The sequence below is a fragment of the Vigna unguiculata genome, chromosome 10 (genome assembly GCF_004118075.2).
Source record: "Vigna unguiculata cultivar IT97K-499-35 chromosome 10, ASM411807v1, whole genome shotgun sequence".
Taxonomy (NCBI): domain Eukaryota; kingdom Viridiplantae; phylum Streptophyta; class Magnoliopsida; order Fabales; family Fabaceae; genus Vigna; species Vigna unguiculata.
Window position 1 is genome coordinate 21891090 of NC_040288.1, and position 24287 is coordinate 21915376.

The 24287-nt window shown below is 34.5% G+C and overlaps 1 protein-coding gene across 4 annotated transcripts in view; it reads left to right on the forward strand.

The window, feature by feature from the left end:
• Positions 1–6431: 6431 nt before the first annotated feature.
• The window catches only part of LOC114166221 (symplekin), a 31367-nt gene continuing 13511 nt past the window's right edge, over positions 6432–24287 (forward strand). For all 4 annotated transcript variants that reach the window (XR_003599875.1, XM_028050916.1, XM_028050917.1 and 1 more), the window contains exons 1-19: positions 6432–6786; positions 7189–7348; positions 8122–8214; positions 8299–8404; positions 8506–8674; positions 8935–9109; positions 16166–16294; positions 17488–18042; positions 18200–18814; positions 20109–20177; positions 22148–22264; positions 22344–22595; positions 22880–22927; positions 23006–23143; positions 23251–23412; positions 23512–23574; positions 23660–23767; positions 23855–23938; positions 24015–24062. Coding sequence is in view for 3 of the 4 variants with exons in the window: in XM_028050916.1 (XP_027906717.1) it covers positions 6563–6786; positions 7189–7348; positions 8122–8214; positions 8299–8404; positions 8506–8674; positions 8935–9109; positions 16166–16294; positions 17488–18042; positions 18200–18814; positions 20109–20177; positions 22148–22264; positions 22344–22595; positions 22880–22927; positions 23006–23143; positions 23251–23412; positions 23512–23574; positions 23660–23767; positions 23855–23938; positions 24015–24062 (3315 nt within the window). In the remaining variant the exon portion in view is untranslated. The remainder of the gene's footprint in view (positions 6787–7188; positions 7349–8121; positions 8215–8298; positions 8405–8505; positions 8675–8934; positions 9110–16165; positions 16295–17487; positions 18043–18199; positions 18815–20108; positions 20178–22147; positions 22265–22343; positions 22596–22879; positions 22928–23005; positions 23144–23250; positions 23413–23511; positions 23575–23659; positions 23768–23854; positions 23939–24014; positions 24063–24287) is intronic.

A 24287-nucleotide genomic window follows, 5' to 3' on the forward strand; every position in this document is an offset into this window, starting at 1 on the left:
ATTCCAACAACTAAAGCATCAAAAGTTTAAGACATTCATTGAACTTTCACGGAAAATCTATCCATACTTGGTGAAGGTATTTTTCACCAACTTGGAGTTCAAAAATGATGTGTTGTTGTCTAGCATCAATGGTGTTCGTATGGAGATCAACAAAAAGGCTTGGAAATATGTGGTTGGACTCAAATCAAGAGGTGTGCAAGTGAGGAAAAGTGAAATTGGGGTTGTTCTAGAATTCAACAAGATGTAATACTATGGTCAATGCTTGAGAAATTATGTTGTTGAAATCAAGCACTTTCATGTTGGTGGTCTCAAGGTGGATCAAAGGTTGCTTGGTATGATTGTCACAAAAATGCTTGTTCCACGTGGCAACAACCATTCAACATTGAATGAGGGAGATTTGATACTCATGTACTACATTCAACACAACATTCAAGTGGATTGGATCTATGTGTTTCGTGATCACATGCTCAAGGCTAAGAGGCTCACGATTTTAGGTTGCCACATGTGGTTTTGGTGTCAAAGTTTGTTGAATACTTTGGAATTGATGTAGAGGATGAGCTAGAAGAGTCAACTGGACTGTTGAACCATACCTTCAACCAATATCTACACAAAATGGGCTTTCTCAAGGTGGAAAATGGATGGACAATTGCTGGGGTTGTAGTTGGTGGTGCACATGACCATGAAGCTGGCCTAAGTGGTGCAAATCAAGAGGAAGAACCAATTGTTGGACCCATGGACTTAATTCCCAACAACCTTCTAGCGGATAGAGGCCCTATGTACTCACATTTTGAGAGGATGGTGTTGAACCAACTGCATGAGCTTAATGTGTCCCAACATGCACATCACAACTATTGCAATGAGAGGCTTAGTGCATTGGATGGCCAAATTCATGATATCCATGATATGTTGAACTCATTCCAGACCATAAATGATCCTCAGGATGACTGAGTGTGTTGGTTGTTTAGGATCATGCATTGCATCCATGTGTTTGTGCTTTTTCAGTTTCAGCTCTGTCAGTTTCAATTGGTTGTTTTTCATTTCAATCGGCTGATTATATCAGCTTTATGAGTTTTCTTCTCTGTTTCAGTTTCAGTTGTTGTATTATGTTCAATTATTAATGAAAGGATATCCAATGTTTGTTCTCTTTATGCATTTGTTCTATTTGATGAATCCAAAGGGGGAGAAAAATTGGAAAATGGATAATTGATCACATTGAACTAAGTAGAAGCATTAAAATTGGAATCAAAATCAAATCTGAAATTGAACCCATATTATTGATAGGGGGATGTGTATATGTGTGTGTTTGCTAGATTGTGTGCATTGCTATTGTAAATTTTTTTCAGATTCACAAGTTTCAAGCTAAGGTGTCACTTCATGAATTTAATGATATCCAACAAATGGAAGCATTTTGCAATGAAAGATAAAAGAAGATAGATGGAAGAAGATAGAGGTTGGCTTCATCAAATCAGGGGGAGATTGTTGACATGAGAAGCCAAGGTGGTATGCTTCTTGAAGATTGATGAAGATTGAATGAAGCTCTTTTGAACTATCTTGAAGTCATTACCATTGGAATGAAGTCTACATTGATGAAGGAAAGGAGATTTGATGATATTCATGTTGATCAAGGCTAGAACGTGTGCTCTCCATGTAGTTACATCATTAAGAAAGCGTATTTGAAGTTTGTAATTCATATTGTAGACCTTGTAGCATTAATTAGATGTATTTGGTCTTAGGTGTGTCTTTTAATCTGTTGAATGGTTTTTCAACAGGTTAAAATGTCTCTTTTAGTTTGTTGAATGGTTTTTCAACAGGTTAAAAGGTTGGTTGTAGTAGTCTTAAATTGCAACAAATTCAATCAGTTGATTTAGTTTTTAATCGACTAATTTCACTTAAGTCAAGTGAAATCAACCGATTGATTTGGAAATCAACCTGTTGAATTTCGTAACAGTTTGACTTTAAAAGTTGTGATTTTTGAAAGAGAGGTCTGTTGATCAGTTTTGAACGTGAAATTGCTCTGGAAACTCGTGGAAACTCTCTCCTTCGTGATCATACAATATGTAGCAATTGAAGATTGATCTTGGATTAATTCTTGGAGCTTTTCGCTTGGTATGAAGCTTGGAGAAAGTGGTTTGTGGTAGGTTGGGTTGTGCTACCACTGAGGTTTGATCTTTCTCAAGCTTTGTGTGTGTGCCTGGTGGTTTTTCAGGTCTGTAAGAGGGTTCTTGTTGTGCTGGTGCGATTCTTGTGTGATTCAAGAGTCTTTTGTGTGGTTTTTGCATATTTTGGAAGTGTAAGGGTGAATACTTTGTAAATATTTTGAAATAGTCCAAAGTCAAGATCAGGTTGCCTTGACAAACTGGATGTAGCTCAAGTTTGAGTGAACTAGTATAAAAATCTCGTGGTGTCCTCTCTTCTGTAACCTTTCTCTCTTGCATATTCATTTTAAAGTTTCAAGAACTTGTGTTTTAATAATCTTTTTCATGTTCTTGCATGCTTTCATGACATCTACAGTATTGAGCATGTTTGTATAATCATTTAGAACTAGTCTTGATCATTCTTGTGCATTGTTCATGGTTTTAAAACTCAAATTTGCATTTCTGCATTTTTTCCCAGTATTTTAGTTGACTGTTTTCCTGTTTTAATCGATTGATTATACCAGAACATAATATGTTTAGTAAAATCAATCTGTTAACTTTGTTTTTGATCGACTGAAAGTATGCTGTCCAACACCTTTTGCATCCTAACTTGGTGATCTAATTGATTCAATTAAAGGTGGTTTTTAACTTGCAAAGATAGCCTAATTTTTTAACTAGCCAATTCAACTTCCCCCTTCTTGGCATTTCAACCATTTCAAAACTAACATAAAAAACTTCTCAAATATTATGAATATAATGACAAAACAATATACTACAATGTAACTACAAAACTTAAACAACATGTAAACATATTATAATATCCCATCCCGTAATAATAATAGTTTTCAAAATACAAAATTTTATCAATATCTAAAACTTGGTGTGGAACACAAACTTTATTATTTCATATTTAGCATATTATTATTGTGTAACGAAAATATCCCTAAATCATTGGAATTTAATTATACTCTTAGATAATATGAATATCATTATATCCCTAAATAATAATAATCTTTATTATATATCTGAAAAATATCAGTCTTGTTATATCCCTTAATAATATGGATATTATTATGTGTTTGAATGATAGGAATTTGATTAATATAGATGTCACCACAAAGTCATAATAAAGGTAAAACAACAACGTACCTATTTGATTTATTTGACTGACATATATTTAAAATAAAATACACCTATTTTAAAAATCTAGAATCATCCAAATGCAAAATGGTGCAAGAATAAAAAGTTAAATAAAATACATATAGTTGATAATAAGAAATAAAGAAATAAAGACATATTTTTAATGAAAAACAAAATGATTCTTAAACAAAACAATTTCTTAATTAAAAATAGTTTAGTGATGTATGGTTCTTACCACAACTTAAAATAGAATCCCAACAAAATTCCAAACAAAATCCTAACAAATAATGACACAATAGCAAAGATTATAAAAAATTATACTAGTTTTTTGTTTTCAATATTCAACTCATACAAAAAAAAAAACTTTACAACTAATCTTGAAACACCCTTTGCCTCTACCATCCAACCAAGTTTTAATTAAACCAAATGAAGCCTTGAATTCAATTAAAACATTAGACCCAAATCATTAGCTTATACAAAACTTAAGTGGTTTCAAATCCAAACAAATGTATGAATCATGGAACTTCTCAAGCAATTACATATATGAAATAATAGTTACAGATTACAAATTACATTTAATAATTAGACACACTAACTCCCAATTAAATCACTAAATTTAATTCAATACCTCTAGGAACATAAGACTCATTTCTCCCAAATCTAACATGCACATAGAAACTCTAGAATCCAATATCCCACTGGCTGACAAAATGCATCAATATTGAATGTCATGAATCAAACTTCAAGAAACAACTGTATAATTGACAACCCAATCACGAATCGAAACACCCACAATTTGGTCTCAACAACCCATGACAAAACCAATAGATTTAAATAACTAAAACATTCAACCTACCCTTATTCAAACAAACAGGAACATGAGCAATAGACTTAACCCAACCCACCAATCCATTGCATTAATCAGAAGCTAATAATAATAAGGGTTAAATATGTTTTGGTGCCTTAACTTTCAGTGAATTTTGGAATTAGTCCATTTGAAAATACGTGGATTTAGTCCTTTTAATTAAATTTTGTTAAGTTTATGTGACATTTGAAGCGCGTTTCATAATAATATTTGACTTAACATTAAAGCAAAATGTGTCAAACAATCCTGAAATGTGTACGAAACATCAAATAAAGCTAACAAAATTTGATTAAAAAGACTAAATCTACGTATTTCGAAAGATGAATGACTAAATTGGTCCAAAGTTTCGAAATGGACTAATTCCAAAACAACAGCTACAGAAAACATTAGCACATACAGAAAAATGAAATAAAATCACAAAACCTAAAAAATACCTTTTTGGGAAAAGTTACGACTAGTATTCGACCTTTTTCAACAAAGTCCTGTAACAACAACAAAAAGAGAAAAATCACAAGCAAAATGTAGAAGTAGAATCCACAAAGCTCTATACAAATGTAAATTCACACATATACTAACCAAAATAAACAATAAAAATTACAACCATAATCAAATAGAGCTATCGAAAAAAAAAACGTACCATTTTACTAAGAGGAAACATTGTCTCTAATTCCGATTAAGAAAATCGTTGAACAAAAATACAAACACCAACTAATAATATAAAATAAAAAGGTTTTTTAGAGAAGCCAACTTAATAAACGATTTTCTGTAGCCAAAAGCTCCCTCCTTTCGTGCCTTGAGTCATGCCCTCATGCTCTTATCTCTTCCCACACCTCAAATCCTCAATATTTTCCATAAACTTCAAAAAATAATTAGGCTTTTATTGTGATTCATCAGCAAAAAAAATTGTTGGATCCAAAAACTTCGAAAATGGAAAAAATAATGGTACGCACCAACTTGATAGTCAACAATTTTCTTGGCATCGATTAGGGCATCATAGTAGTTTTGAAGGGAATCAAATCCATGATAAACCCCTACACCATCAAAGAAGAAGTACACAAGTTTAGTAAAAAACAAAAAAAACACAACATTTGACAAAAGCATACAACATAAGAATGAAAATTATTGATGAAGGCCGAAGAGAAAATAAACATAGATGAAGGATTATGCTCTTAGGGTTTTAGAAAGATAGAGAAAGGAGAAAAGAGCATTCACATGGGAAGGCTTTTTTGGATTTCAAATACAAAACCATTTGAAAGAGAGCCCAGGAAGGTTCTGAGATAAATTTCTCGCGCCTGGTGATTATGGTGCATAGACCAATTTGCCAATAAAGATGTCGATCTCTAGAAAAAAAGCAGGAATAGATCGAAAACACAACAATGATAAAATGACAAAGAAAACCACATTTTAGGACAACTGTCACGATTTTAAATATAGATAATTGGGTAATATCCCTAATAGTTTATTTTTTTAGTTTTTAAGTAGACAATTTGGTCTTTCTTAAATTTGACACCAAATTAGTAATTAAGTTTAATTATATCTTATATATACCTATTATTTTTTTTAAATTATATATAAAATCACTCCATCTAAATATTCAAATATATATTTTAAAAAAATCTCTATATTTTAAAAATAATATAAATGTGAAAATAAGGTGACACTTGTTACATTAAATATATTTGTCACATTAAACATTTGAAAATTATAAATATCACTTAATATTTACATTTTTAATATTTTAAAACGACTGTAAGTTCAAATAAGAATTTTTTTATGTAAAAAAATGTAAAAAACAAAATTAAATATTTAAGTGGAATAATTTAATACATAATATTATAAAAATATTTTAATATATTTATATAAGTTATAATTAAATTTAATTATTAAAAATATATTAATATTTTTATATAAATTATAATTAAATTTAATTATAAATTTGATTTTAAATCAGAGATTAAAGAAATCAAATTGTTTTATTTTAAAAAAAATTAAATTGAATCAAAATTATATACAAGGAGATCAAATTAGAAATAAACATTGTTATGTCACATTAACATGACACGACATACTATACCAACAAAACGTTAATTAGAATCTACCAGAAAAAATAAATTGAATATTTTTAAAAAATTAAATGATTAAAATTGAAAAAATAAAAAATTAGAATTTTTTTTAAAATTCGAATAATTTTGTTTTTCAGTAGCAAATGTGAAAGTGAATATGCGAATTAGGAGGGTATGCTATTATAATTCTTTAATAATTAAATTAACATTAGAAAATAATCAAAATCTTCCATTTGTTCCAGCAACATTTTCAAACACCCCTCCTCCCTCTTATTCCACCAAACCCTAGAACAAACAAACCACAGTGATCCCCTCGCTCTCGATTCCCATGCAAATTCTCCCAAACTAGCCTCAGAGCCATGGTCGGAAAAACCATGTCCATGGCGGCAACTTCGCGCGAAAAGCTCGCAAGTCTCCTGAACGCAGCCAAGTTGGCCAGTGACATCCCATCCAAGCTCGAATCCCTGCGCCAACTGCGCCATGAACTTCCACCCGAAGACCCCGTCCTCCTCACTGAGTTCCTCCCCTCACTCTTCTTCTTCCACTCAGATCCCTTTGGCCCTGTTCGCAAATTTGTCACCGAGTACACCTTTTCCCTTTATCTTTTCGCCGTTCTCCGTCTGTGGTTGGATGAGCTTTCGCTAAATTGATTTCCAATTTTGGTTTAAAATTTGTTTTTTAGATGAAATTATGCTTTTATCTTAATGCCAAGTTTGCTGCAAAGCATAGACTAAAATTTTCAATCTCATGTAAATGCTACTTGTCGCCATTTCGTCGAACCGAGGTTTCCAGATAAAATTAATTTTATCTATAACAATAACCAGACTTGTTTTGTTAAATTGGGTCTGACTGCAGACGCCAAAATCAGTTTTATTATTTTGACCTTGAAACCAAACACACTTTGTAATTTTTTTTTTTTTTTTTTGCGTTGGCGCCTGGAATTGAAGTTTGAACTGAACCCTTTTTTTTCTCTATCTGGTTTCAGGATGCTTGGTGAGATTGGATTGAAGAATACCGAGTTTTTGTCTGACATTGTGCCTGTCCTAATTGAGGTACTGAATGACGACACACCGGCTGTGGTTCGGCAAGCTCTTCTGTGTGGAATTGAGTTATTTCGTGGCACACTTGAGAAAATTGTGGTTCAGGTGCGAGCTCTGTTTTGAGAGGGGGATGAATTTACAATTTTGCAAAGAAATTGGTGATGAGTGTGGTTGGTGGTTGTTCACTTATCTTTATTTTTGGCTTTGTGTTGGTGTGATTGCTCTGGATTTGGATTGTGTGAATTTGTTTTGAAATTTGTGCAACTGAATAGGAATTTGAGTATTTAGTTTTATTTTTCTTTTCAACATGTTGGGATAGATGTTAGGTTGATTTCATTAATGGATAATGTTATACCTTCTGGAACGGAATCATGGTTTTAAAAGGACCACAATTGAGATATTGGTCACAACTGTGACCATGTTTTCCTGTAATTTCCCACAGTGTCAAGGTTTGCAATGAAACTGCAACTGTGACTGCAGTTGTATTTTCTGTAAAGTAACAGAAACCTTGGTTAGTGAATTTGATGTTTATTTGTTTCAAGAAGAGGAAAAGTGAGGGAAGGTGACATTATTAGTTAATACCCATATCTGGTTCTATGCTTCAAAGTTTTTAAGCATTTGTCTTCTATCAATGAAAGCATTATAACTAGGAGTCTAGAACATCTTGTATAAAGTTATAAAGCATGTATGCTATTCATAATTTCATGGCCTCTACAAAAACAGAAATCAGAAGACGAATAAGAAAATGCTGGCAAATGTTTAGTAGTTATACTTTAAAAAACTTAATATCTGACAGTAGTTATCTTTCGTATTTTAATGTTCACATGGTACTCATTTGAAGATATGAGCATTCCCATTCTGGTTTTATTTTGTTTTAGGGTCTTTACTCTAGTGATTTAGATGGTGCACTCGAATCTGCATGGGAATGGATGCTTAAATTCAAAGAAAAAGTATACTCAATAGCTTTTCAAGTAAGTAATTGCTCTCATTGAAAGTCTGAAGTTTCCTGTTTTGGTTTATGGTCTGATGGTTGTCGTTCGTAACATGTTTGAAAGCATGGAAGTGGTGGTGCTAAGCTCCTGGCACTGAAATTTGTTGAGGCAGTTGTTCGTCTTTACACTCCTGATCCTAGTGGTTCCTCAGAGCCTACTTCTCATCAAGGTATTACATTTTGAGTCTGGTTGGAAAAAATGGTACTGCCAAAATTTTTGTTTTTATAATCGTTCAATTATGTGCTTTTATGACTTTTCACTCTTTTGTAGGAAAGCCTGTAGAATTTAATATATCATGGCTGAGGCGTGGTCATCCAGTACTTAATATTGGAGATTTGAAAATTGAAGCTAGCCATAGTGTGGGTCTCTTGCTTGATCAACTCAGATTTTCAAATGTGAAGTCCCTTAGTAACTCAGTTATCATTGTGCTGATTAAAAGGTATTTGATATTTTTCTTTACACCCTTTGGTTTTCTGTCCAATGTGACTGACTCACTTCTTTTAATGTAATATATAATCATCTTAACTGAATGGTTTTTGTTTGGAAGAGAACTGATCCAGATTTTGAAAATCTAAGGATTTTCTAAGACTGGAAATTCATTTTTTTATTACCTACAATTACTACTTACTTTTAACACTGTAAATTCATTGATCTGATTGGCGCTTAATTAATATTGACTTCGTTATTGGTCTATACCAGTCTTTCAGCTATTGCAAATGAAAGGCCTGCATTCTATGGCCGCATCTTGCCAGTTTTGCTTAGTTTGCAACCTTCCAGCACTGTTGTTAATGGGTTCTGTGTATCAGCTGCACATCTTGCTTTGAAGAATGCCTTTCTTACTTGCTCGAAATGTACACATCCAAGTGCTGCTCCGGTAATTCTATTGGATGAAATGTGTTTAACTTATATTGTTTACTTGTTGTGTAAAGTTTAATTTTATTATTTAATTTGCTTTGGGTTCATGTCAATGTTTATAAATTTCTAGGTAGCATGTTACAAGGTATACTTTTATATTCCTATTCCTATAAGGTACAAATCCTTTATGATAAGGAATATCTAGATTATATATGTATTATTGTTTTCACTTATTTCTGTATAATATCTTTATTAATAAAGGATTTCAATTTTCTATTTATTGTGTTGATTTTCTTTGTCAATATAAATAAAGCATCCATGTTGTCTCAGAAACACATGGTTTTAGATCAATGTCTCTCTCTTTCCTATAATTCAACATGTTATCCTGGACTGTTTCAAAAGCATGTTGTCTAGGTAGACCCATTGTCTCCGAAAGTTATTCTTTTGGTTAACCTTTCTTTTAGGTTAATGTGCACAGTTTCAGTGTTGTCTTTCAGAAGTTTTCTAGAGTCATCCATTTGCTTTGGTGAACGTAGGGTTTGGATACTATTGAACTAGTCTATCCAAACTATACACATGCCGACATGAACGACCCCATCCACATACCTTCACACATGTCGTCTCTCTTGCTCCACAACTCCAATCGTTGCATACAATGATGCCTAATGGTTGACCAACCTACTCCCAGGATGCCTCCTTCATATGACCCTACCATTGTGGTGGTTGCTCCATCGAGTTTGTTTGGTGGCTCAATCTATTTTCTCTCTTGAATTACTTTATTATTATTTTTTTTTATTTTCCAAGAAAAATCTTCTAGCAACGAATCAACATCCACAGCAAATTCTCCATCCTTTTCTAACCACATTGTTGGCATTGAGAAGATGGATGAGTCAAATTTTTCAACTTTGGCACATTCTTCATTTGTAGGGAAATTATTGCCTTTGTATAAAAAAATAATAGTTCTAGATGCTTTCACATAGGTAATTCTAAAAGTTGTCAAAAATGTGATGAACATACCGTTGATAATGCATTGGATAAACCATTGATAAGTGTAGGAAGCTGCACAAGAACCCTCTCTGTTCACCCTATATTGCCTTGACATCTATTGTTGAGTCACCTGTTGCTTTTACACTAACAACTGATTTGGCTCACACAACATATGAAGATTTCATCGAATGTTGTGAGAGTTGCCAAGTTATTAGCAAGACTATCTCAGTGGGGCATATTGATAATTTATCTCATTCCCTTACTTGAGATTGAGACTGAAAAATATATGAGTAGTGGGCTTATGGGACTACTCTCACTTTCTTCTATTTATAATGAAAAACTTATACAAAGTACATAGAAGACTAAGAGATTGCACTAGGACCCTAGGTGCAGAATTAGATACAACAATAGAGGTTTCCCACACTCTAGACCCTATACATAGGGTTAATGATACTGAATAGAAGTAATAATTCTAACACACCCCCTTAAGCTGAAGCTTACAAATTGTATGAATCAAGCTTGGAACGAATGAACTCAATCCGAGGTCTTCTTAATGACTTGGTCAACACATCTGCAAGTTGGTTATTTGGCCCAACGAACTCGGTACAAATTTCCTTGGTCATCAATTTTTCTCGAACAAAGTGGTAGTCAATTTCTGTGTTTAGTTTTCTCATGAAACATTGGATTTGATGCAATGTGGAGAGCAGCCTGGTTGTCACAGTACATCTTCATGGTCAGAATTTTACAGAAATTAAGCTCTCGAAGAAATTGTTTTACCCATACAAGTTTACAAGTGAGAGATGCCATTGCCCGATATTCAGCTTCCGTGGTTTGATCTGGCCACTACATTTTGCTTCTTACTTTTCCAAGAGATAACATTTCCTCCAAGGAAGACACAATATCCCGTAGTAGAGCATCTTTCAATAGGGGAGCGTGGCCAATCAACATCACAGTACCCGGAGATTTGAACATTTCCTTTATCTTCATGTAGCAAACCTTGTCTTGGAGCCTTCTTGAGGTACCCTAAAATACGAATGATGGCATTCCAATGTCCAAGACATGGAGCCTGCATAAACTAACTAACAAATCCAACTACAAAAGATAGACCAGGCCTCGTAATAGTGAGATAAATTAGCTTTCCAACAAGCCTCCTATATCTCTCTGGATCGGAGAATAATTCGCCTTCTTCTGATGTTAACTTCTGATTTGGGTCCATATGACTGTCTATTGGTCTGTAGTTAATCATGCCTGTTTCTTGTAATATATCAAGAGCATACTTCCTTTGAGAGATTACAAATCCATTTTTTGACTGAGCTACTTCAATGCCCAAGAAGTATTTGAGGTTTCCGAGATCCTTGGTTTGAAAATGTCTACACAAGTGCTTCTTCAGTTGAGATAATCCAACAATATCATTTTCTGTAATGACAATATCATCAACATATACTATTAGGTAGACACATTTCCCGGGAGAGGTATGTGAGTAATAGACTGAGTGATCTGCGTCACTGCGTCTTAACCCAAATTTTTGAACAAGGGAGCTGAATTTTCCAAACCAAGCTCGTGGTGATTGTTTGAGGCCATATAAAGAGCTATGCAATTTTCATACCATACTAGACTCCCCCTGAGCAACAAACCCAGGAGGTTGCTCCATGTAAACTTCCTCCTCAAGATCACCATGATGGAAGGCATTTTTGATATCCAATTGATGAAGCGACCAATGATGAATTGCTGCCATTGCAAAGAAGAGGCGAATAATAGTCATTTTGGCCACGGGAGAGAAAGTGTCACAATAATCAAGGCCATAAACCTGAGTGTACCCTTTTGCAACTAATTGGGCTTTGAGCCGATCAACATGACCATCAGAGCCAACTTTAACTGCTTACACCCATCCACAACCAACAACCTTCATGCCTGATGGGAGGGGCACGAGCTCCCAAGTATGACTACTTTCAAGAGCCTATATCTCTGCAATCATGGCTTGTCGCCATCCAGGATGATCAAGTGCTCATTCACATTTTTGGGAATAACAATAGAAGACAATGAGGATAAAAGAGAACAATAGGAAGGTGATAATCTGTGATAGCTAAGAAAATTATAAATGGGATGTGGATTTCTCACCTTTTTAAAGTCATGAATAGCCCAAGAAAACACATTTGAGAGCGCGAGCAAAAAGCTTGTCTAACCTTGGAGACATGTCATGAACAAAACATACAGAACCAAAAACTCTAGGAGAAATGTGAACGAGAGGATTATCTGGAAACAAAATGGAGAAAGGGACCTGATGATTGAGAGAGGAAGATGGCATCCAATTAATGAGAAAACATGCAGTTAAGATGGTATCTCCCCAGTGATGGACAAGAACATTGACACTATGCAAAAGGGTACGAGCAGTTTCAACCAAGTGTCTATTTTTTCTTTCTGGTATACCATTTTGTTGTGGCTTATGAGGACAAGTAGACTGATGCAGGATATCATGGGAACTCAAAACGTTAGAAAAAAAAGATGAAAAGTACTCTTTGGCATTGTCACTTAAGATTTTGATTACTTGACCGAATTAATTCTTGATTTCATTCAAACAGGATGTGAAGATGGATAACAATTCAGCTTTCATAAGATAAACCCAAGTACATCTCGAATATTCATCAATGAATGTAACAAAATGCCTAAAGCCAAAAGATGAGACACAGGTAGGTCCCCAAATATCGGAATGGATGACAGAAAAACTAGAAGTACAATTTGATTGAGACCTTTTAGGAAAGGTAGATCTAACATGTTTTCCTAGTTTACATGACTCACATTCTAAGGTCTGGAGACCACTAAGATCATGAAACATTTTCTTTAATTTGGACAGATGAGGGTGGCCAAGTCGATCATGTAACATTTTAGGATTGAGAGCTGCAACACATGACACTTGTGGACGAGATCCAAAATTGTATAATCCGCCCGCTTCATATCCTTCTCTAATTTGTCTCCCTGAACCACGCTCATGTATAAGAAAAAATTTGTTATCGTAGGTTACAGAACAATTCAATGTTTTGGTTAACTGACTTAAGGAAATTAAATTGAAGGGACAATTAGGGACAAAAAGGACAGATTATAGGTTTAAGGAGCGAGACAGGATGGCTTGACCGATTCCCTTTGAGGAAGTTTTAGAACCATTCGCAAGGGTTATAAAATGAGATTTTTCTTGAAATGAAATGGTTGAGAACAAGGAGGTATTACTAGAAATGTGGTCAGAAGCACCATAATCAATTACCATTGAATTGCGACCTTCCATGGATTGAGAGATACAAGTACTTGATGTACTTTGAGCTTGAGATGACTGTGCCAAGCTGTTGGACTTGAGTCGTAGGTACTCTTGATACTCGTCCTCAATGAACTTGGAGTCAATAGTATCTGCCTGGGAGACATTGGCTGTTTTGGTAGGAAAACTATGTAAAGTGTAACAGTTTTCTTGGGTATGACCCATCCTTTTACAGTACGTGCACTAAGGACTCCCGAAACAGTAAGAGTTTTCGAAGTTTGAGGAGTTGGAACACATATCATGCGGGTGATCAAAGTGTCCATTGAAGGAACCTCATGAGAGGTCAAAAGTTGATCTTTGATATGATTAAAGTCTGGATGTATAGCGCAGAGGATCATCACCTTATAATACTTGTCAAGCTTTTTCTTTATTTCATCTAGAGAGTCGACTTCCAAGAACACTCACAGTTCTTCCGCAACAGATTGAGCTTCATTCATGAACGAGATCATATCATGGTTAGTAATTTTTAGAGATGCCAACTTGTTCGCCGAATCATAGAGACGCTGGATATCATTTGCATAGATATTCTGAGCCCTATTCCAAAACAAGTGGCATGTTTTGAAGGCTCGGAGGGACATTAAAAGTCGTGGTTCCACCGACTGCCATAATAGAGCACATAGTTGGATATCTGCCTATTTCCACTATTCAGCTTTTTCAGTAGGGACGTGGCTGCCATCCTTCTTGAGGTGGTCGTGGTGTCCTTGACTGAGAAACCGCATTTCCACTTTTTCATAATTGTAGTCTTTCTCATTATCACATTATCATATGCATACATTTGAACAATTATAATACAATAAAACTAGGATTAATTAAAAAGATTTTATTACCCTCATAAATAATTGCTTGTATATTTTTGGACAAAAGACTATTCCTATATTTGTTAAGGATATGAGAACCATTGCTAAATGCAAGCAAGAAAGTTTGTTTAGGGACAATCGTGAAGTGAAGGAATAATGAAACAAGAAAATAGGAGAGGGTTGGCTTACTTAAATACATCATAATTAGAATTGTCAACTGTAGTTAAGAGTTGATTACATATTGTGAAGAGGACCAAAGATTAATCATATATGCGGCAAACTGAGGACATATGACTTATATGCTTTGGCTTTAGGATTATAATTATAGAAATAAGGTGCAAATCCATTATCACCAGGAATATCTAGACTTTTTACATAGGTCTAAATATAAGGACTAAATTACTAATTAAGCCTATGTATATGCTCTATTAAGGTTGTTTCTATATTCCCTTATCATTTCTTTATTATTTGAGGGTACCAAATCTCTTCTATTTGTTGTATTGGTTCCCTTTCTTTAATATAAATAAAGCATCTCTGTTGTCTCAAAAACAGTTTTCGTTCAATGTCTCTTAGTTTCCTACAATTCAACATTAGGAATACTATCATTGATAATGTTGTTTTTGTGTGTTTGGTTTAGCTGAGAACAACAAAATCTGTATCGAGTGATCCGTGTTGGGTGTATCAATGAGTTTTACATTGAATTGTTTGGTCTAGCTTGTTTTAGAGAAATAATCACTTGTTTTTTAGTAATGCTCATGAGCTGAAAGTATCAAACAGCTTCTTTGAATATTTTTATATTCATTGTTGTTAATGGTTTTACTGTAGCATTACTGCTGTAGTTGTGTGGTGGGCTTTTTACCAGCTGCCATAGGTAATTTGCAAAGGGATACCCACAATGATGAGCTACTTGTCACAATGATCTGTTTACATTTACCTTCCAACCATATTCTGCCACTGAGAGCACTAATTGACATTTTCGTTAAAATGAATAATTTGTGCATATGGTATTAAACAGTTGGCACTGTATTGGTATAGTGTTATTGCATTGCAGAAGTCCCAGATCTGCATTTGTGATTCCGTTCACAATCACAGCTGCTATCATTGTTGTGGTTTTGGCATTAACCTGTATCGTCTTGTCATCTCTTGAGTCTTGAGGCAATTGAACTTTAGTTGGTATTATGCCAATTTATATGTATTTTAGTTTAATGTGCAAACAACTTATTTTTTTTATAATACATAAATGATATATATATATATATATATATATATATATTATATTATATTATATTATATTTGAACTATTAAAATATGTTTTTACGGACTAGTCTTCTAAAGTACTTCAAGTGTCACAACTTCAAAGGGTATGCATCCTCGGACTCCAAAGGTACTCGTCCTTGAACCCTAAAGGGGATGTGCCTACAGAAGATATTATGATGCCAAAGTTAGTTTGATGTGTCAGAGGGTAATAAATGCTAATGAATACATATTGAATGTACTTCGTAAAACATGCTCCTTATACTATTATTCATGGGCCTTACCTGGTTGGGCTTTGGCCCAAGACACTAATTACCTATAATTGGATTAATGTAATTAACCTTGGGTTTGATTTTTCTGAATAGTAAAGGTCCTGTCTCGGCTAGTTGGCGTGAGTTGGGTACATGTCGTCCTAGAGGGCCGACATGTGCTCGTTCAGGCCGTGTACTTTGTAAGGTCGAGGAGTGCCCTGGACTTATACAGTACAAAATAAAGAGAGAGAGGCATTGGCTGAATCCCTAATAGATCACATATGATTGTGCATTTATATATAGGAAAATACAAAGAGATTGTTCTATGTACACATCATGTGGTTTTCTCTATTCCACATGATGCTATTGCTGGATGTTGTTGGCTTTTTCCATTTTGTGCAATTGATTACATTGGTGTATATATTAAGTCATTTGGTCTGATATGGTGTTATTGTGGAAAACTGATTGTTGTATTTTGGTAGTGGAGAGATCGTTTGGCAGGGGCCTTGAAGGAAATACAGTCAGAAGGAAAGGCAGATCGGGTGTTCCACCTAATCTCATCTAGCAATGGAAGCATTGAGAGAGAGAAGGATGATCAACCTGTTATCAAGGTAAGCACAATCTCTTACTGATAAGTTTATTTTTTTATCATTATTAATTATTCTTTTGTTTATTACATATTTGATCTCTGAACATGTAAGTATGGAGGTTGTGTCTTGGCTGGATCGAATATTAGCTGTATCCGTATGTATAGATTGACAACTGAATTGATAGTTTCAATTCCCTCTTCTTTTTTTTTTTTTTACAGAAGACATAGATGGTACTTTTTAGAAATTTTAGTTTTAGAGAATGGGTTTCGTTCCATCATTTTTGCTTCTTTAGAAAAGTAAGATGACATTAATTATTTATTTCCAACTCTATTAGACTTCTGGTATCTCGAAATTATTGGAATGAAAAGAAAGGAATTAATGGAGTGTAAACTTTATATAAAAAATAAGACTGTCCTGCTGCACACTGTATGTTTGGTGACAAATTTTCCTGTCCAATGGCACTTCTGTAAAATTCAATTGAAACATTGTCATTTGGGATTGGAGGCTATTTTTGTTTTTTCCAATGCATTTACAGAGGTTGTGTCTAGTATTGAGAGTCTTAGAAAATGGACTTTAAGTTTAACACAATCTCACAAAATTGACTTGCAAGGTCAGGTTTGGACTTATTTATATACTTATAATGACATTGAGAAGTTTTTATTTTTTTTTCTCTTTATCTATCCTTCAGTTTGACTTACAGTTAGTACATTTTGAATTCTAATCTGATATTAGAGTCTATCCTAGTTGGGGCTCCCACTGCAAATGTCTAGTCTTGCATATTCACTTGCGAATGTCCATTTCTGTGCATGAGAGGTGTTCCTAGATTCCATGTTGGCTGGGAATATGGCAGAAGTATTTGTTATAATGACTTGGCCAATCTTTCTTACTTGAGTTTGCGTTGGGGGTTATGTTCTGTCTATTCTCAGTGTTATACTTCCACTTCCAATAGTATGTAATTAAATTCAATGCTGTTATATTCCATAAGTTGAAGCTATTTTATCGCCGCCTTAATTTAATCTTTGCTTTTACCATAAATGGGAAATATTTTGAAATAGGAGCAAATGTTAAAATTCCAAATAAACAGTTGGCATTGTGGTTGCAATAACAGAAATGGTTGTGGTTATGCATGGATTATTGCAGATAAAAAGAAATATTTTAAATAGCATTTAATAATAGCAGGACATCACGGTATTCCTTACCATTTTTTATTTCAGGAAGAGGAACCTGCAATAAATTCTGATGATTCAGTACACAGTAATTTGGCAAGAAAACGATCTGGATCACAAATTGAAGGTGATTTAGCTGAAGATGTTCCTGGAAAACGTGTCAGGGCAACAATTGATGCTTTGGAAGAACCTAAGAAAGAGTTGGATGAACGTACCATTTCCAACTCTCAGGATGAGACTCCTTCAAATGTACCAGCATCTTCAAAAGGAGATATGGATAATGGGCCCGTACGGCAGCTTGTTGCCACATTTGGTGCTTTGATTGCTCAAGGTGAAAAAGCTGTTGGGCATCTTGAGATTCTCATCTCAAGTATTTCTGCCGACTTGCTAGCTGAGGTGGTGATGGCAAATATGCAAAACTTACCTCCAAAATTCCCTAATACTGAAGGAAATGAACAGCTGCAAGACATTAATATGATTGGTTCTGATGACAAGGCTAAATATCCACCATCATTTGTAGCCGCTGTTATGTCACTTTCTAGTACTTTTCCACCAATAGCTTCCCTTCTTGATGCACAACAATCAGTTTCAAATGAGATTGAGGTATAATAATTAATTAATTATCTGACATTTTTTTAGGCCTTACCTTTTATTTTTACATTTTCTTATCTTTCCCTTTTATTATACATTTGGTCTGTCTATTTTTTAGCATATTTCTGAGAATTGTATTTTGAGTAAGACTTTGATATACGTATTACAGAAGTCACAAGGGGAGGAAGAAATTTCTGCAACTGCTGTCAATAGTGGTGCTGTTCACTCTGGCATGAATCTTGTATCTGAAAATGTACCATCTCCTACTGATTTTCCAACTTCTGATGCTAGTATACCTGGAGTGGAGAATGGCTGTACAACTATGCCTCCTGACATCCATGATGTTGGAAACTCAGAGAGCGGAATTCCTGGCCTGGATTCTTTTGGTCGGAGTGATGCCTTATCACAAAGTTTTGATCCTTCTTTATTGGCTTCCACTGAAGTGGGCCTAGAAGATGGCAGCCAAGAGCAAGATACAAGTTTGGATCTGAGGTCACCCCTGAACTTAGCTCCATCAGTATCAACAGATAGATCTGAGGAGCTGAGCCCAAAAGCGGCTGTTAGAGATGTCAATAGCATGGTGTCGTCAACAGCTACTTCAGTTGTGTTGCCTTCCCGTTTAATCTTGCCAAAGATGATTGCTCCTGTTGTTGAACTTGAAGATGAACAAAAGGATCATTTGCAAAAATCATGTTTTATGCGTATTATTGATGCATATAAGCAAATAGCTGCAGCTGGAGGTTCCAAAGTCCGTTTTTCAATCCTTGCTTATTTAGGAGTTGAGGTGAAAATCCTATCTAGAAATTTTCTAATTTTATATTTCAGTTGTAAAATGACAAATATTTAGGTGCTCTCTGTTGGAACTTTATTTTTTTTAAACTGAATTTTGGTCCTTAGAAGCATGGAAGATCCAACTCGATTTATTCTTCTTTTGTATTGTATAACTGTTGCCTATTGATAAAATTTACGATGACTTTAATGTGTATCCCTTTTGGTTGGTGAGTAACCAATAAATATGCACTTAATAGCCTGAGGATCAAGTTTCCCCCTATGATTATAATGAACATGAGCAAAGGATACACTGCCAAAAACTGGACGTACAAGAAGATTTGTTGTTCCAAGGTCTAGGAAGAAATTGGAAAATAGTTGAATGAGACCATTATTGTTTAGTGTTATGGAGAGTAGAAGCTTGACCAAATAGGTAGCAGTAAGGACAATTTCTCCCCAATACTGTTTTGGGCCACTTTTATAGAGAAAAGAGACTCAAGTTGCATTTATGAGGTGCCAAAATTTTCATTCTGCCACTCCATTTTGTTGTGGGTTGTTTGCTCAAGAATATTCATGAATTACCTCTTGTTCATTGAAGGAGAATAATGTTTGGTTGAAATAATCTTTGGCACTATCTAAATGAACTCTTTTAATGACTGACCCAAACTGATTTTTAATCGTTTGGATGAAGCTTTTGAAAACTTGGCCCACTTCACTCTTTTGTTTCGAGAGAAATATTGATGGTCCTTGAGTGCAATCGTCAAACCAACGAGTCCCAAATAAGTTTGAAATTCTAGAGGGTCCCCACACATCACTCTTAGTGCTATGCATCCTGTTAACATCTTCTAGGAGGTAAAGTCCATGGGCTTCCTTAGCAAGTCCAATCAGCTTCCTCGTTCCCTGATCCTGAAATTGGCAAGTTATAGGATTAAAAAACACCAAACAGTGTAAATCGATTGTAAGCTTGTGAACAAAGATCAAATTGGCAGACAAGTTGTGCACATGCAAAACTTCCTTCAGAATTGGATTCTGGTTTATCATTTTACCTGTCTTACAGTTCTTATTTTCAAGAAATTAGGATCTAAAGTTCATCAGTAGTTTAATACATTGTTATTGTTCATTGGACATTTGATTTTCTGATGTTGCTAACAATCACCATCCTTTTTTTTTTCTATTCTTAAATGCTTCAACTTATGTAATTCAGACGTCCTTAAGATCTCAATATCAATTCTTTCTTCTAACGGTTTATGGGTGTATATTTTCTTCCACCAACTTTGTAATTGATACCATGCACTCTTTTTTCTATGCAGTTTCCCTTGGAATTAGACCCATGGCAACTATTACAGAAGCATATTTTGATTGATTACACTAGTCATGAGGTGAGCTCTTGTCTCAAATGTTATTGCTTCTCTATCAACTTTTTTACTTTTTAGCTTTGACGCAGCTCCTTGTCGGTGGCTAATAATTATAAGATATGAAGTGTAATATTACATGTTATCTTCCTTCCTTTTTCCCACATGTTCCATCAATTTCATGTTTACAGACATCCTAAAGTGTCTATAATTTTTTTTTCTTTCCGATAAAGAGTAGACTTGTATTTGCATAAAATCAATTATGAACTGGTTTTGAAAGTGTTGGCCTTAGCTCAATTGCATTTTGAAAAGCTGAACTTGTAGAGCTTTCATTAGAGATATGTTATCCAAATCAGTTCAATTTTGTCATACGTGTTTCATCAAAGAAGAAATGTCTGGCGTGCTGGATGTGGAGAATATAAGGGTTAAAGAAACGTGTTTAGTCGTATTAGATTTAGAATTGATCTTTGTTAAGAGAAAGAAACGAAGTTTGAGATAAGAGACAAAGGGCGTATTTTCTGAATATGCTTGAGTTGGGTTTCCACCCAGCATATCGATCTATTAATAATCAGAAGGGTTACATAGGTACTACAACTCTTTTCAACTATCACAACTTCCTAAAGTACATTGGACCTAGTTAAATACTCAGAAACAAATAACAAACATAAATTACTCCACTTTTAACACTCCTCCTCAGGCTAGAGAATAATTGTTTTCCATTCCTTGCTTGCATATTAATCAAAAACTGGGCTGCTTATTAGAAAAGAATATGGAAGAGAAAGGTAAACATAAACTAACATCCAGTTGAATAACTGAATGATTTTACATCTCTCTAATCCTTTAGAAAGAATATCTGCATGTTGACCTTGTGGAGGAATGTACATGTGGAGTACAAATCAAACCACTGTCCAACTTTTCCTTGAAAAAATGTCTGTCCACTTCATTGTGTTTTGTTGAATCGTGCTGAACAACATTATGGGGTATTGTGATTTATTATCACAATAGAGCTTCGTTAGGTCCATTCCCAATTAATCTTCAAGTTTTGTAAGACCATTTTCAGCCAAAGCAAATTCACATATACCTTTTGTCATTGCACGAAATTCAGATTCAACACTAGATCATGCTATAACATTTTGCGTTCCAAGTTAGTTACCAAGTTTCTTCCAAGACAGGTACAATTTACAGAAGTAGATCTCCTCAGTTAATGTCCCTGCATTGTCAAAGTCAATGTAGGCTTCAAGTATCTGTATTCCCATTTCTTCTATATAAAATTCCTCTACCTGGTGTCACCTTAAGAGGTTGCAAAATTCTATAAGTGGCCTATGAACTGGCTTCTCTTGCACAGTGCATAAATTGGCCGATCAAACCAACAACAGATGTAATATCTTGCCTTGCATGAGATGAGACATAAATTGATTTCCCAACTAAGCTTAGAATACTTGTAGATTTACACCATCTTGTAGATTTACAAGTTGTCATATCCGCATCATTAAGCAAATCTGTGACACCTTTCTTGGAGCTCCCAAAAAATATTTCAGCCTCTTGAGAGTTTTTATCTCAAACTGGAATGCTAAATGTTGACTTAAGAGTTTTTGTTCCTTCCATTTATCACCATTGACAATGATATCATCCACATGCACTACAGTGCGGTCAGTGCACCTGTCTTTAAGTGTTTGAAAAATAAATTGTGATCTCGTTAGCTTTGTGTGTAAGTCCTGCTATACTTAATATAATTAGTTCCTTATGATTCAAGTATATTCACATTACACACTTTAATTATAATCTGTGAAATATGGTATAATAAAATATGATTGCTGACAAATACTGTTGTTTCTCAAAAAGCTAAATCATGTATGTGGAATGACTGTAAACATCTTGTTGTTGGACATGTATTATCTGATAGATTTGTTTATACAGTTAATGTGTCTAGCAGTTAGATGTCTAATATCTAAATAGACTTGATAGACACTGTTGACAATAATTACCTAATGTCTCAGGGACATGAGTTGACATTACGTGTCCTCTACAGATTATTTGGTGAGGCTGAAGAGGAGCCTGACTTCTTTTCTTCCACTACTGCAGCTTCTGTCTATGAAAAATTCCTCCTTACTGTGGTCTGTGGTTTTCTATCTTGATTCTTTTGTCTCCATTTACAAGGCATGAGTTGAGATTTTTGGTTCACTTCAAATGCAGGCAGAAGCACTTAAAGATTCCTTTCCACCTTCTGATAAATCATTGAGTAAATTGCTTGGTGAATCTCCTTATTTACCAAAATCAGTTCTTAAAATTTTAGAAAACATGTGTTCTCCCGGAAATGGGGATAGAGGTGAAAAGGAATTACAGTCACTGAATGCGGATAGAGTTACTCAAGGTCTAAGTGCTGTATGGAGTTTGATTCTTCTTAGGCCTCCGATCCGAAATACTTGCTTACAAATTGCTTTACAGGTTTGTCCATCCTACCTTTACTGTACAAACTTTCGTGTTATTTTACTTGTGGTTGTTGTTCATAATTAAACAATCTCTATTGATTTTCTTTCTTCATATGTTTAAAACTTTAAGAGGTGGCTTGATGACAATTGCCCATTCCATTTCTCCTTAAATTTTTATACATATGAAGAAAGAAAATCAATAGAGATTGAATTTTCATACCTTGTTTTCCCTTGTGGTTGTAATGTTTTTGGCCTTACATCTGATCTCTGAATTTTGAATTTTTTCTTTTCAAATGAAAGAGTGCAGTGCATCATATGGAAGAAGTGCGTATGAAGGCGATACGTCTGGTACGCACAGTATAAATTCCTGTTGAATCACTTAGTTGACTGTGAATCAGCATTTGTCAATTTAAGCTCTTCTTGCAGGTAGCAAATAAGCTTTATCCTTTGTCATCCATTTCTCAGCAAATAGAAGATTTTGCAAAGGAAATGCTTTTCTCAGTTACGAGTAGTGATGTTTCAGAATTAACAGATGCTGAAGGGTCCATTGCTGATTCACAAAAGGTATTAATGGATTTATATTTTTTTAGTGAGTCCTCTGGATGGCAAATTAATGTCATTTTTGTTGTTGAACTTGATATGATAGTTTGCATTTCTCTTTTCATTTTCAGGGACCTGATGTTGAAAAGGTTTCAAACGAACAATCATCATTGAGTGGCAGCACTAAAGATGTTTCGGATAATCGTCAATCATGCACATCTGAGAGTGTCTCACCAGATTCAGTTTCTGAGGCTCAGAGGTGCATGTCATTGTATTTTGCTTTGTGTACAAAGGTATTGTTTATTTTCCCTAGTATACATCCTTTGATGCTGTGTGGCTTATGTATTGTTATTCGATTGGAAGTAATACATTTGGATCTTCTACGATGGCAGAAACATTCTCTCTTTCGCCAAATATTTGTCATCTATAGAAGCACATCAAAGGCAGTGAAGCAGGTTCCGATTTTTAAAATTTGGGGTGTAGTGAATATTATCAACTATTGTTCTTTATGTAAGTTACACTATTTCTTGTATGCCACAGGCAGTACATCGACAAATCCCAATACTCGTACGCACTATGGGCTCATCTCTTGATCTCCTTGAAACTATTTCAGATCCTCCAAACGGAAGCGAGAATCTTCTAATGCAGGTTTACTGTTTAACCACGTATAATTTTTCATTGGTTTGAAATTTTTGATATATATTGAATATTGATAATTTTACATTGAAATGTCAGGTGTTGCATACACTTACAGATGGTACGGTCCCTTCTAAGGATTTAATAAGCACCGTGAAAAGGTTGCATGATTCAAAACTCAAGGTATTGTGAATTGTCGTCTTAGAAGTTTCACGTTCAAACTTAGGATTATGGTTAATAGTTGGTTGATTGTATACAGGACGCAGAAGTTCTTATTCCTGTATTACCATTCCTATCAAATGAAGAGGTACCCCTTATTATTCTTTCAATTGGATGTAAATTTCATTGTTGCTTTTTATAGTAATTATGATTTATCTATATCAAGAAGAATATTAAACTCTAGGTAAGAGAGAAACATTAAATTGAAACCGTGTGTTTTTTAAACATCAGAGGCGCCTTATTTATGTTGAGAAAAAGGAATCAATACAACAAATATAGGATATTTGATATGCTCTAATAACAAAAGTCATTA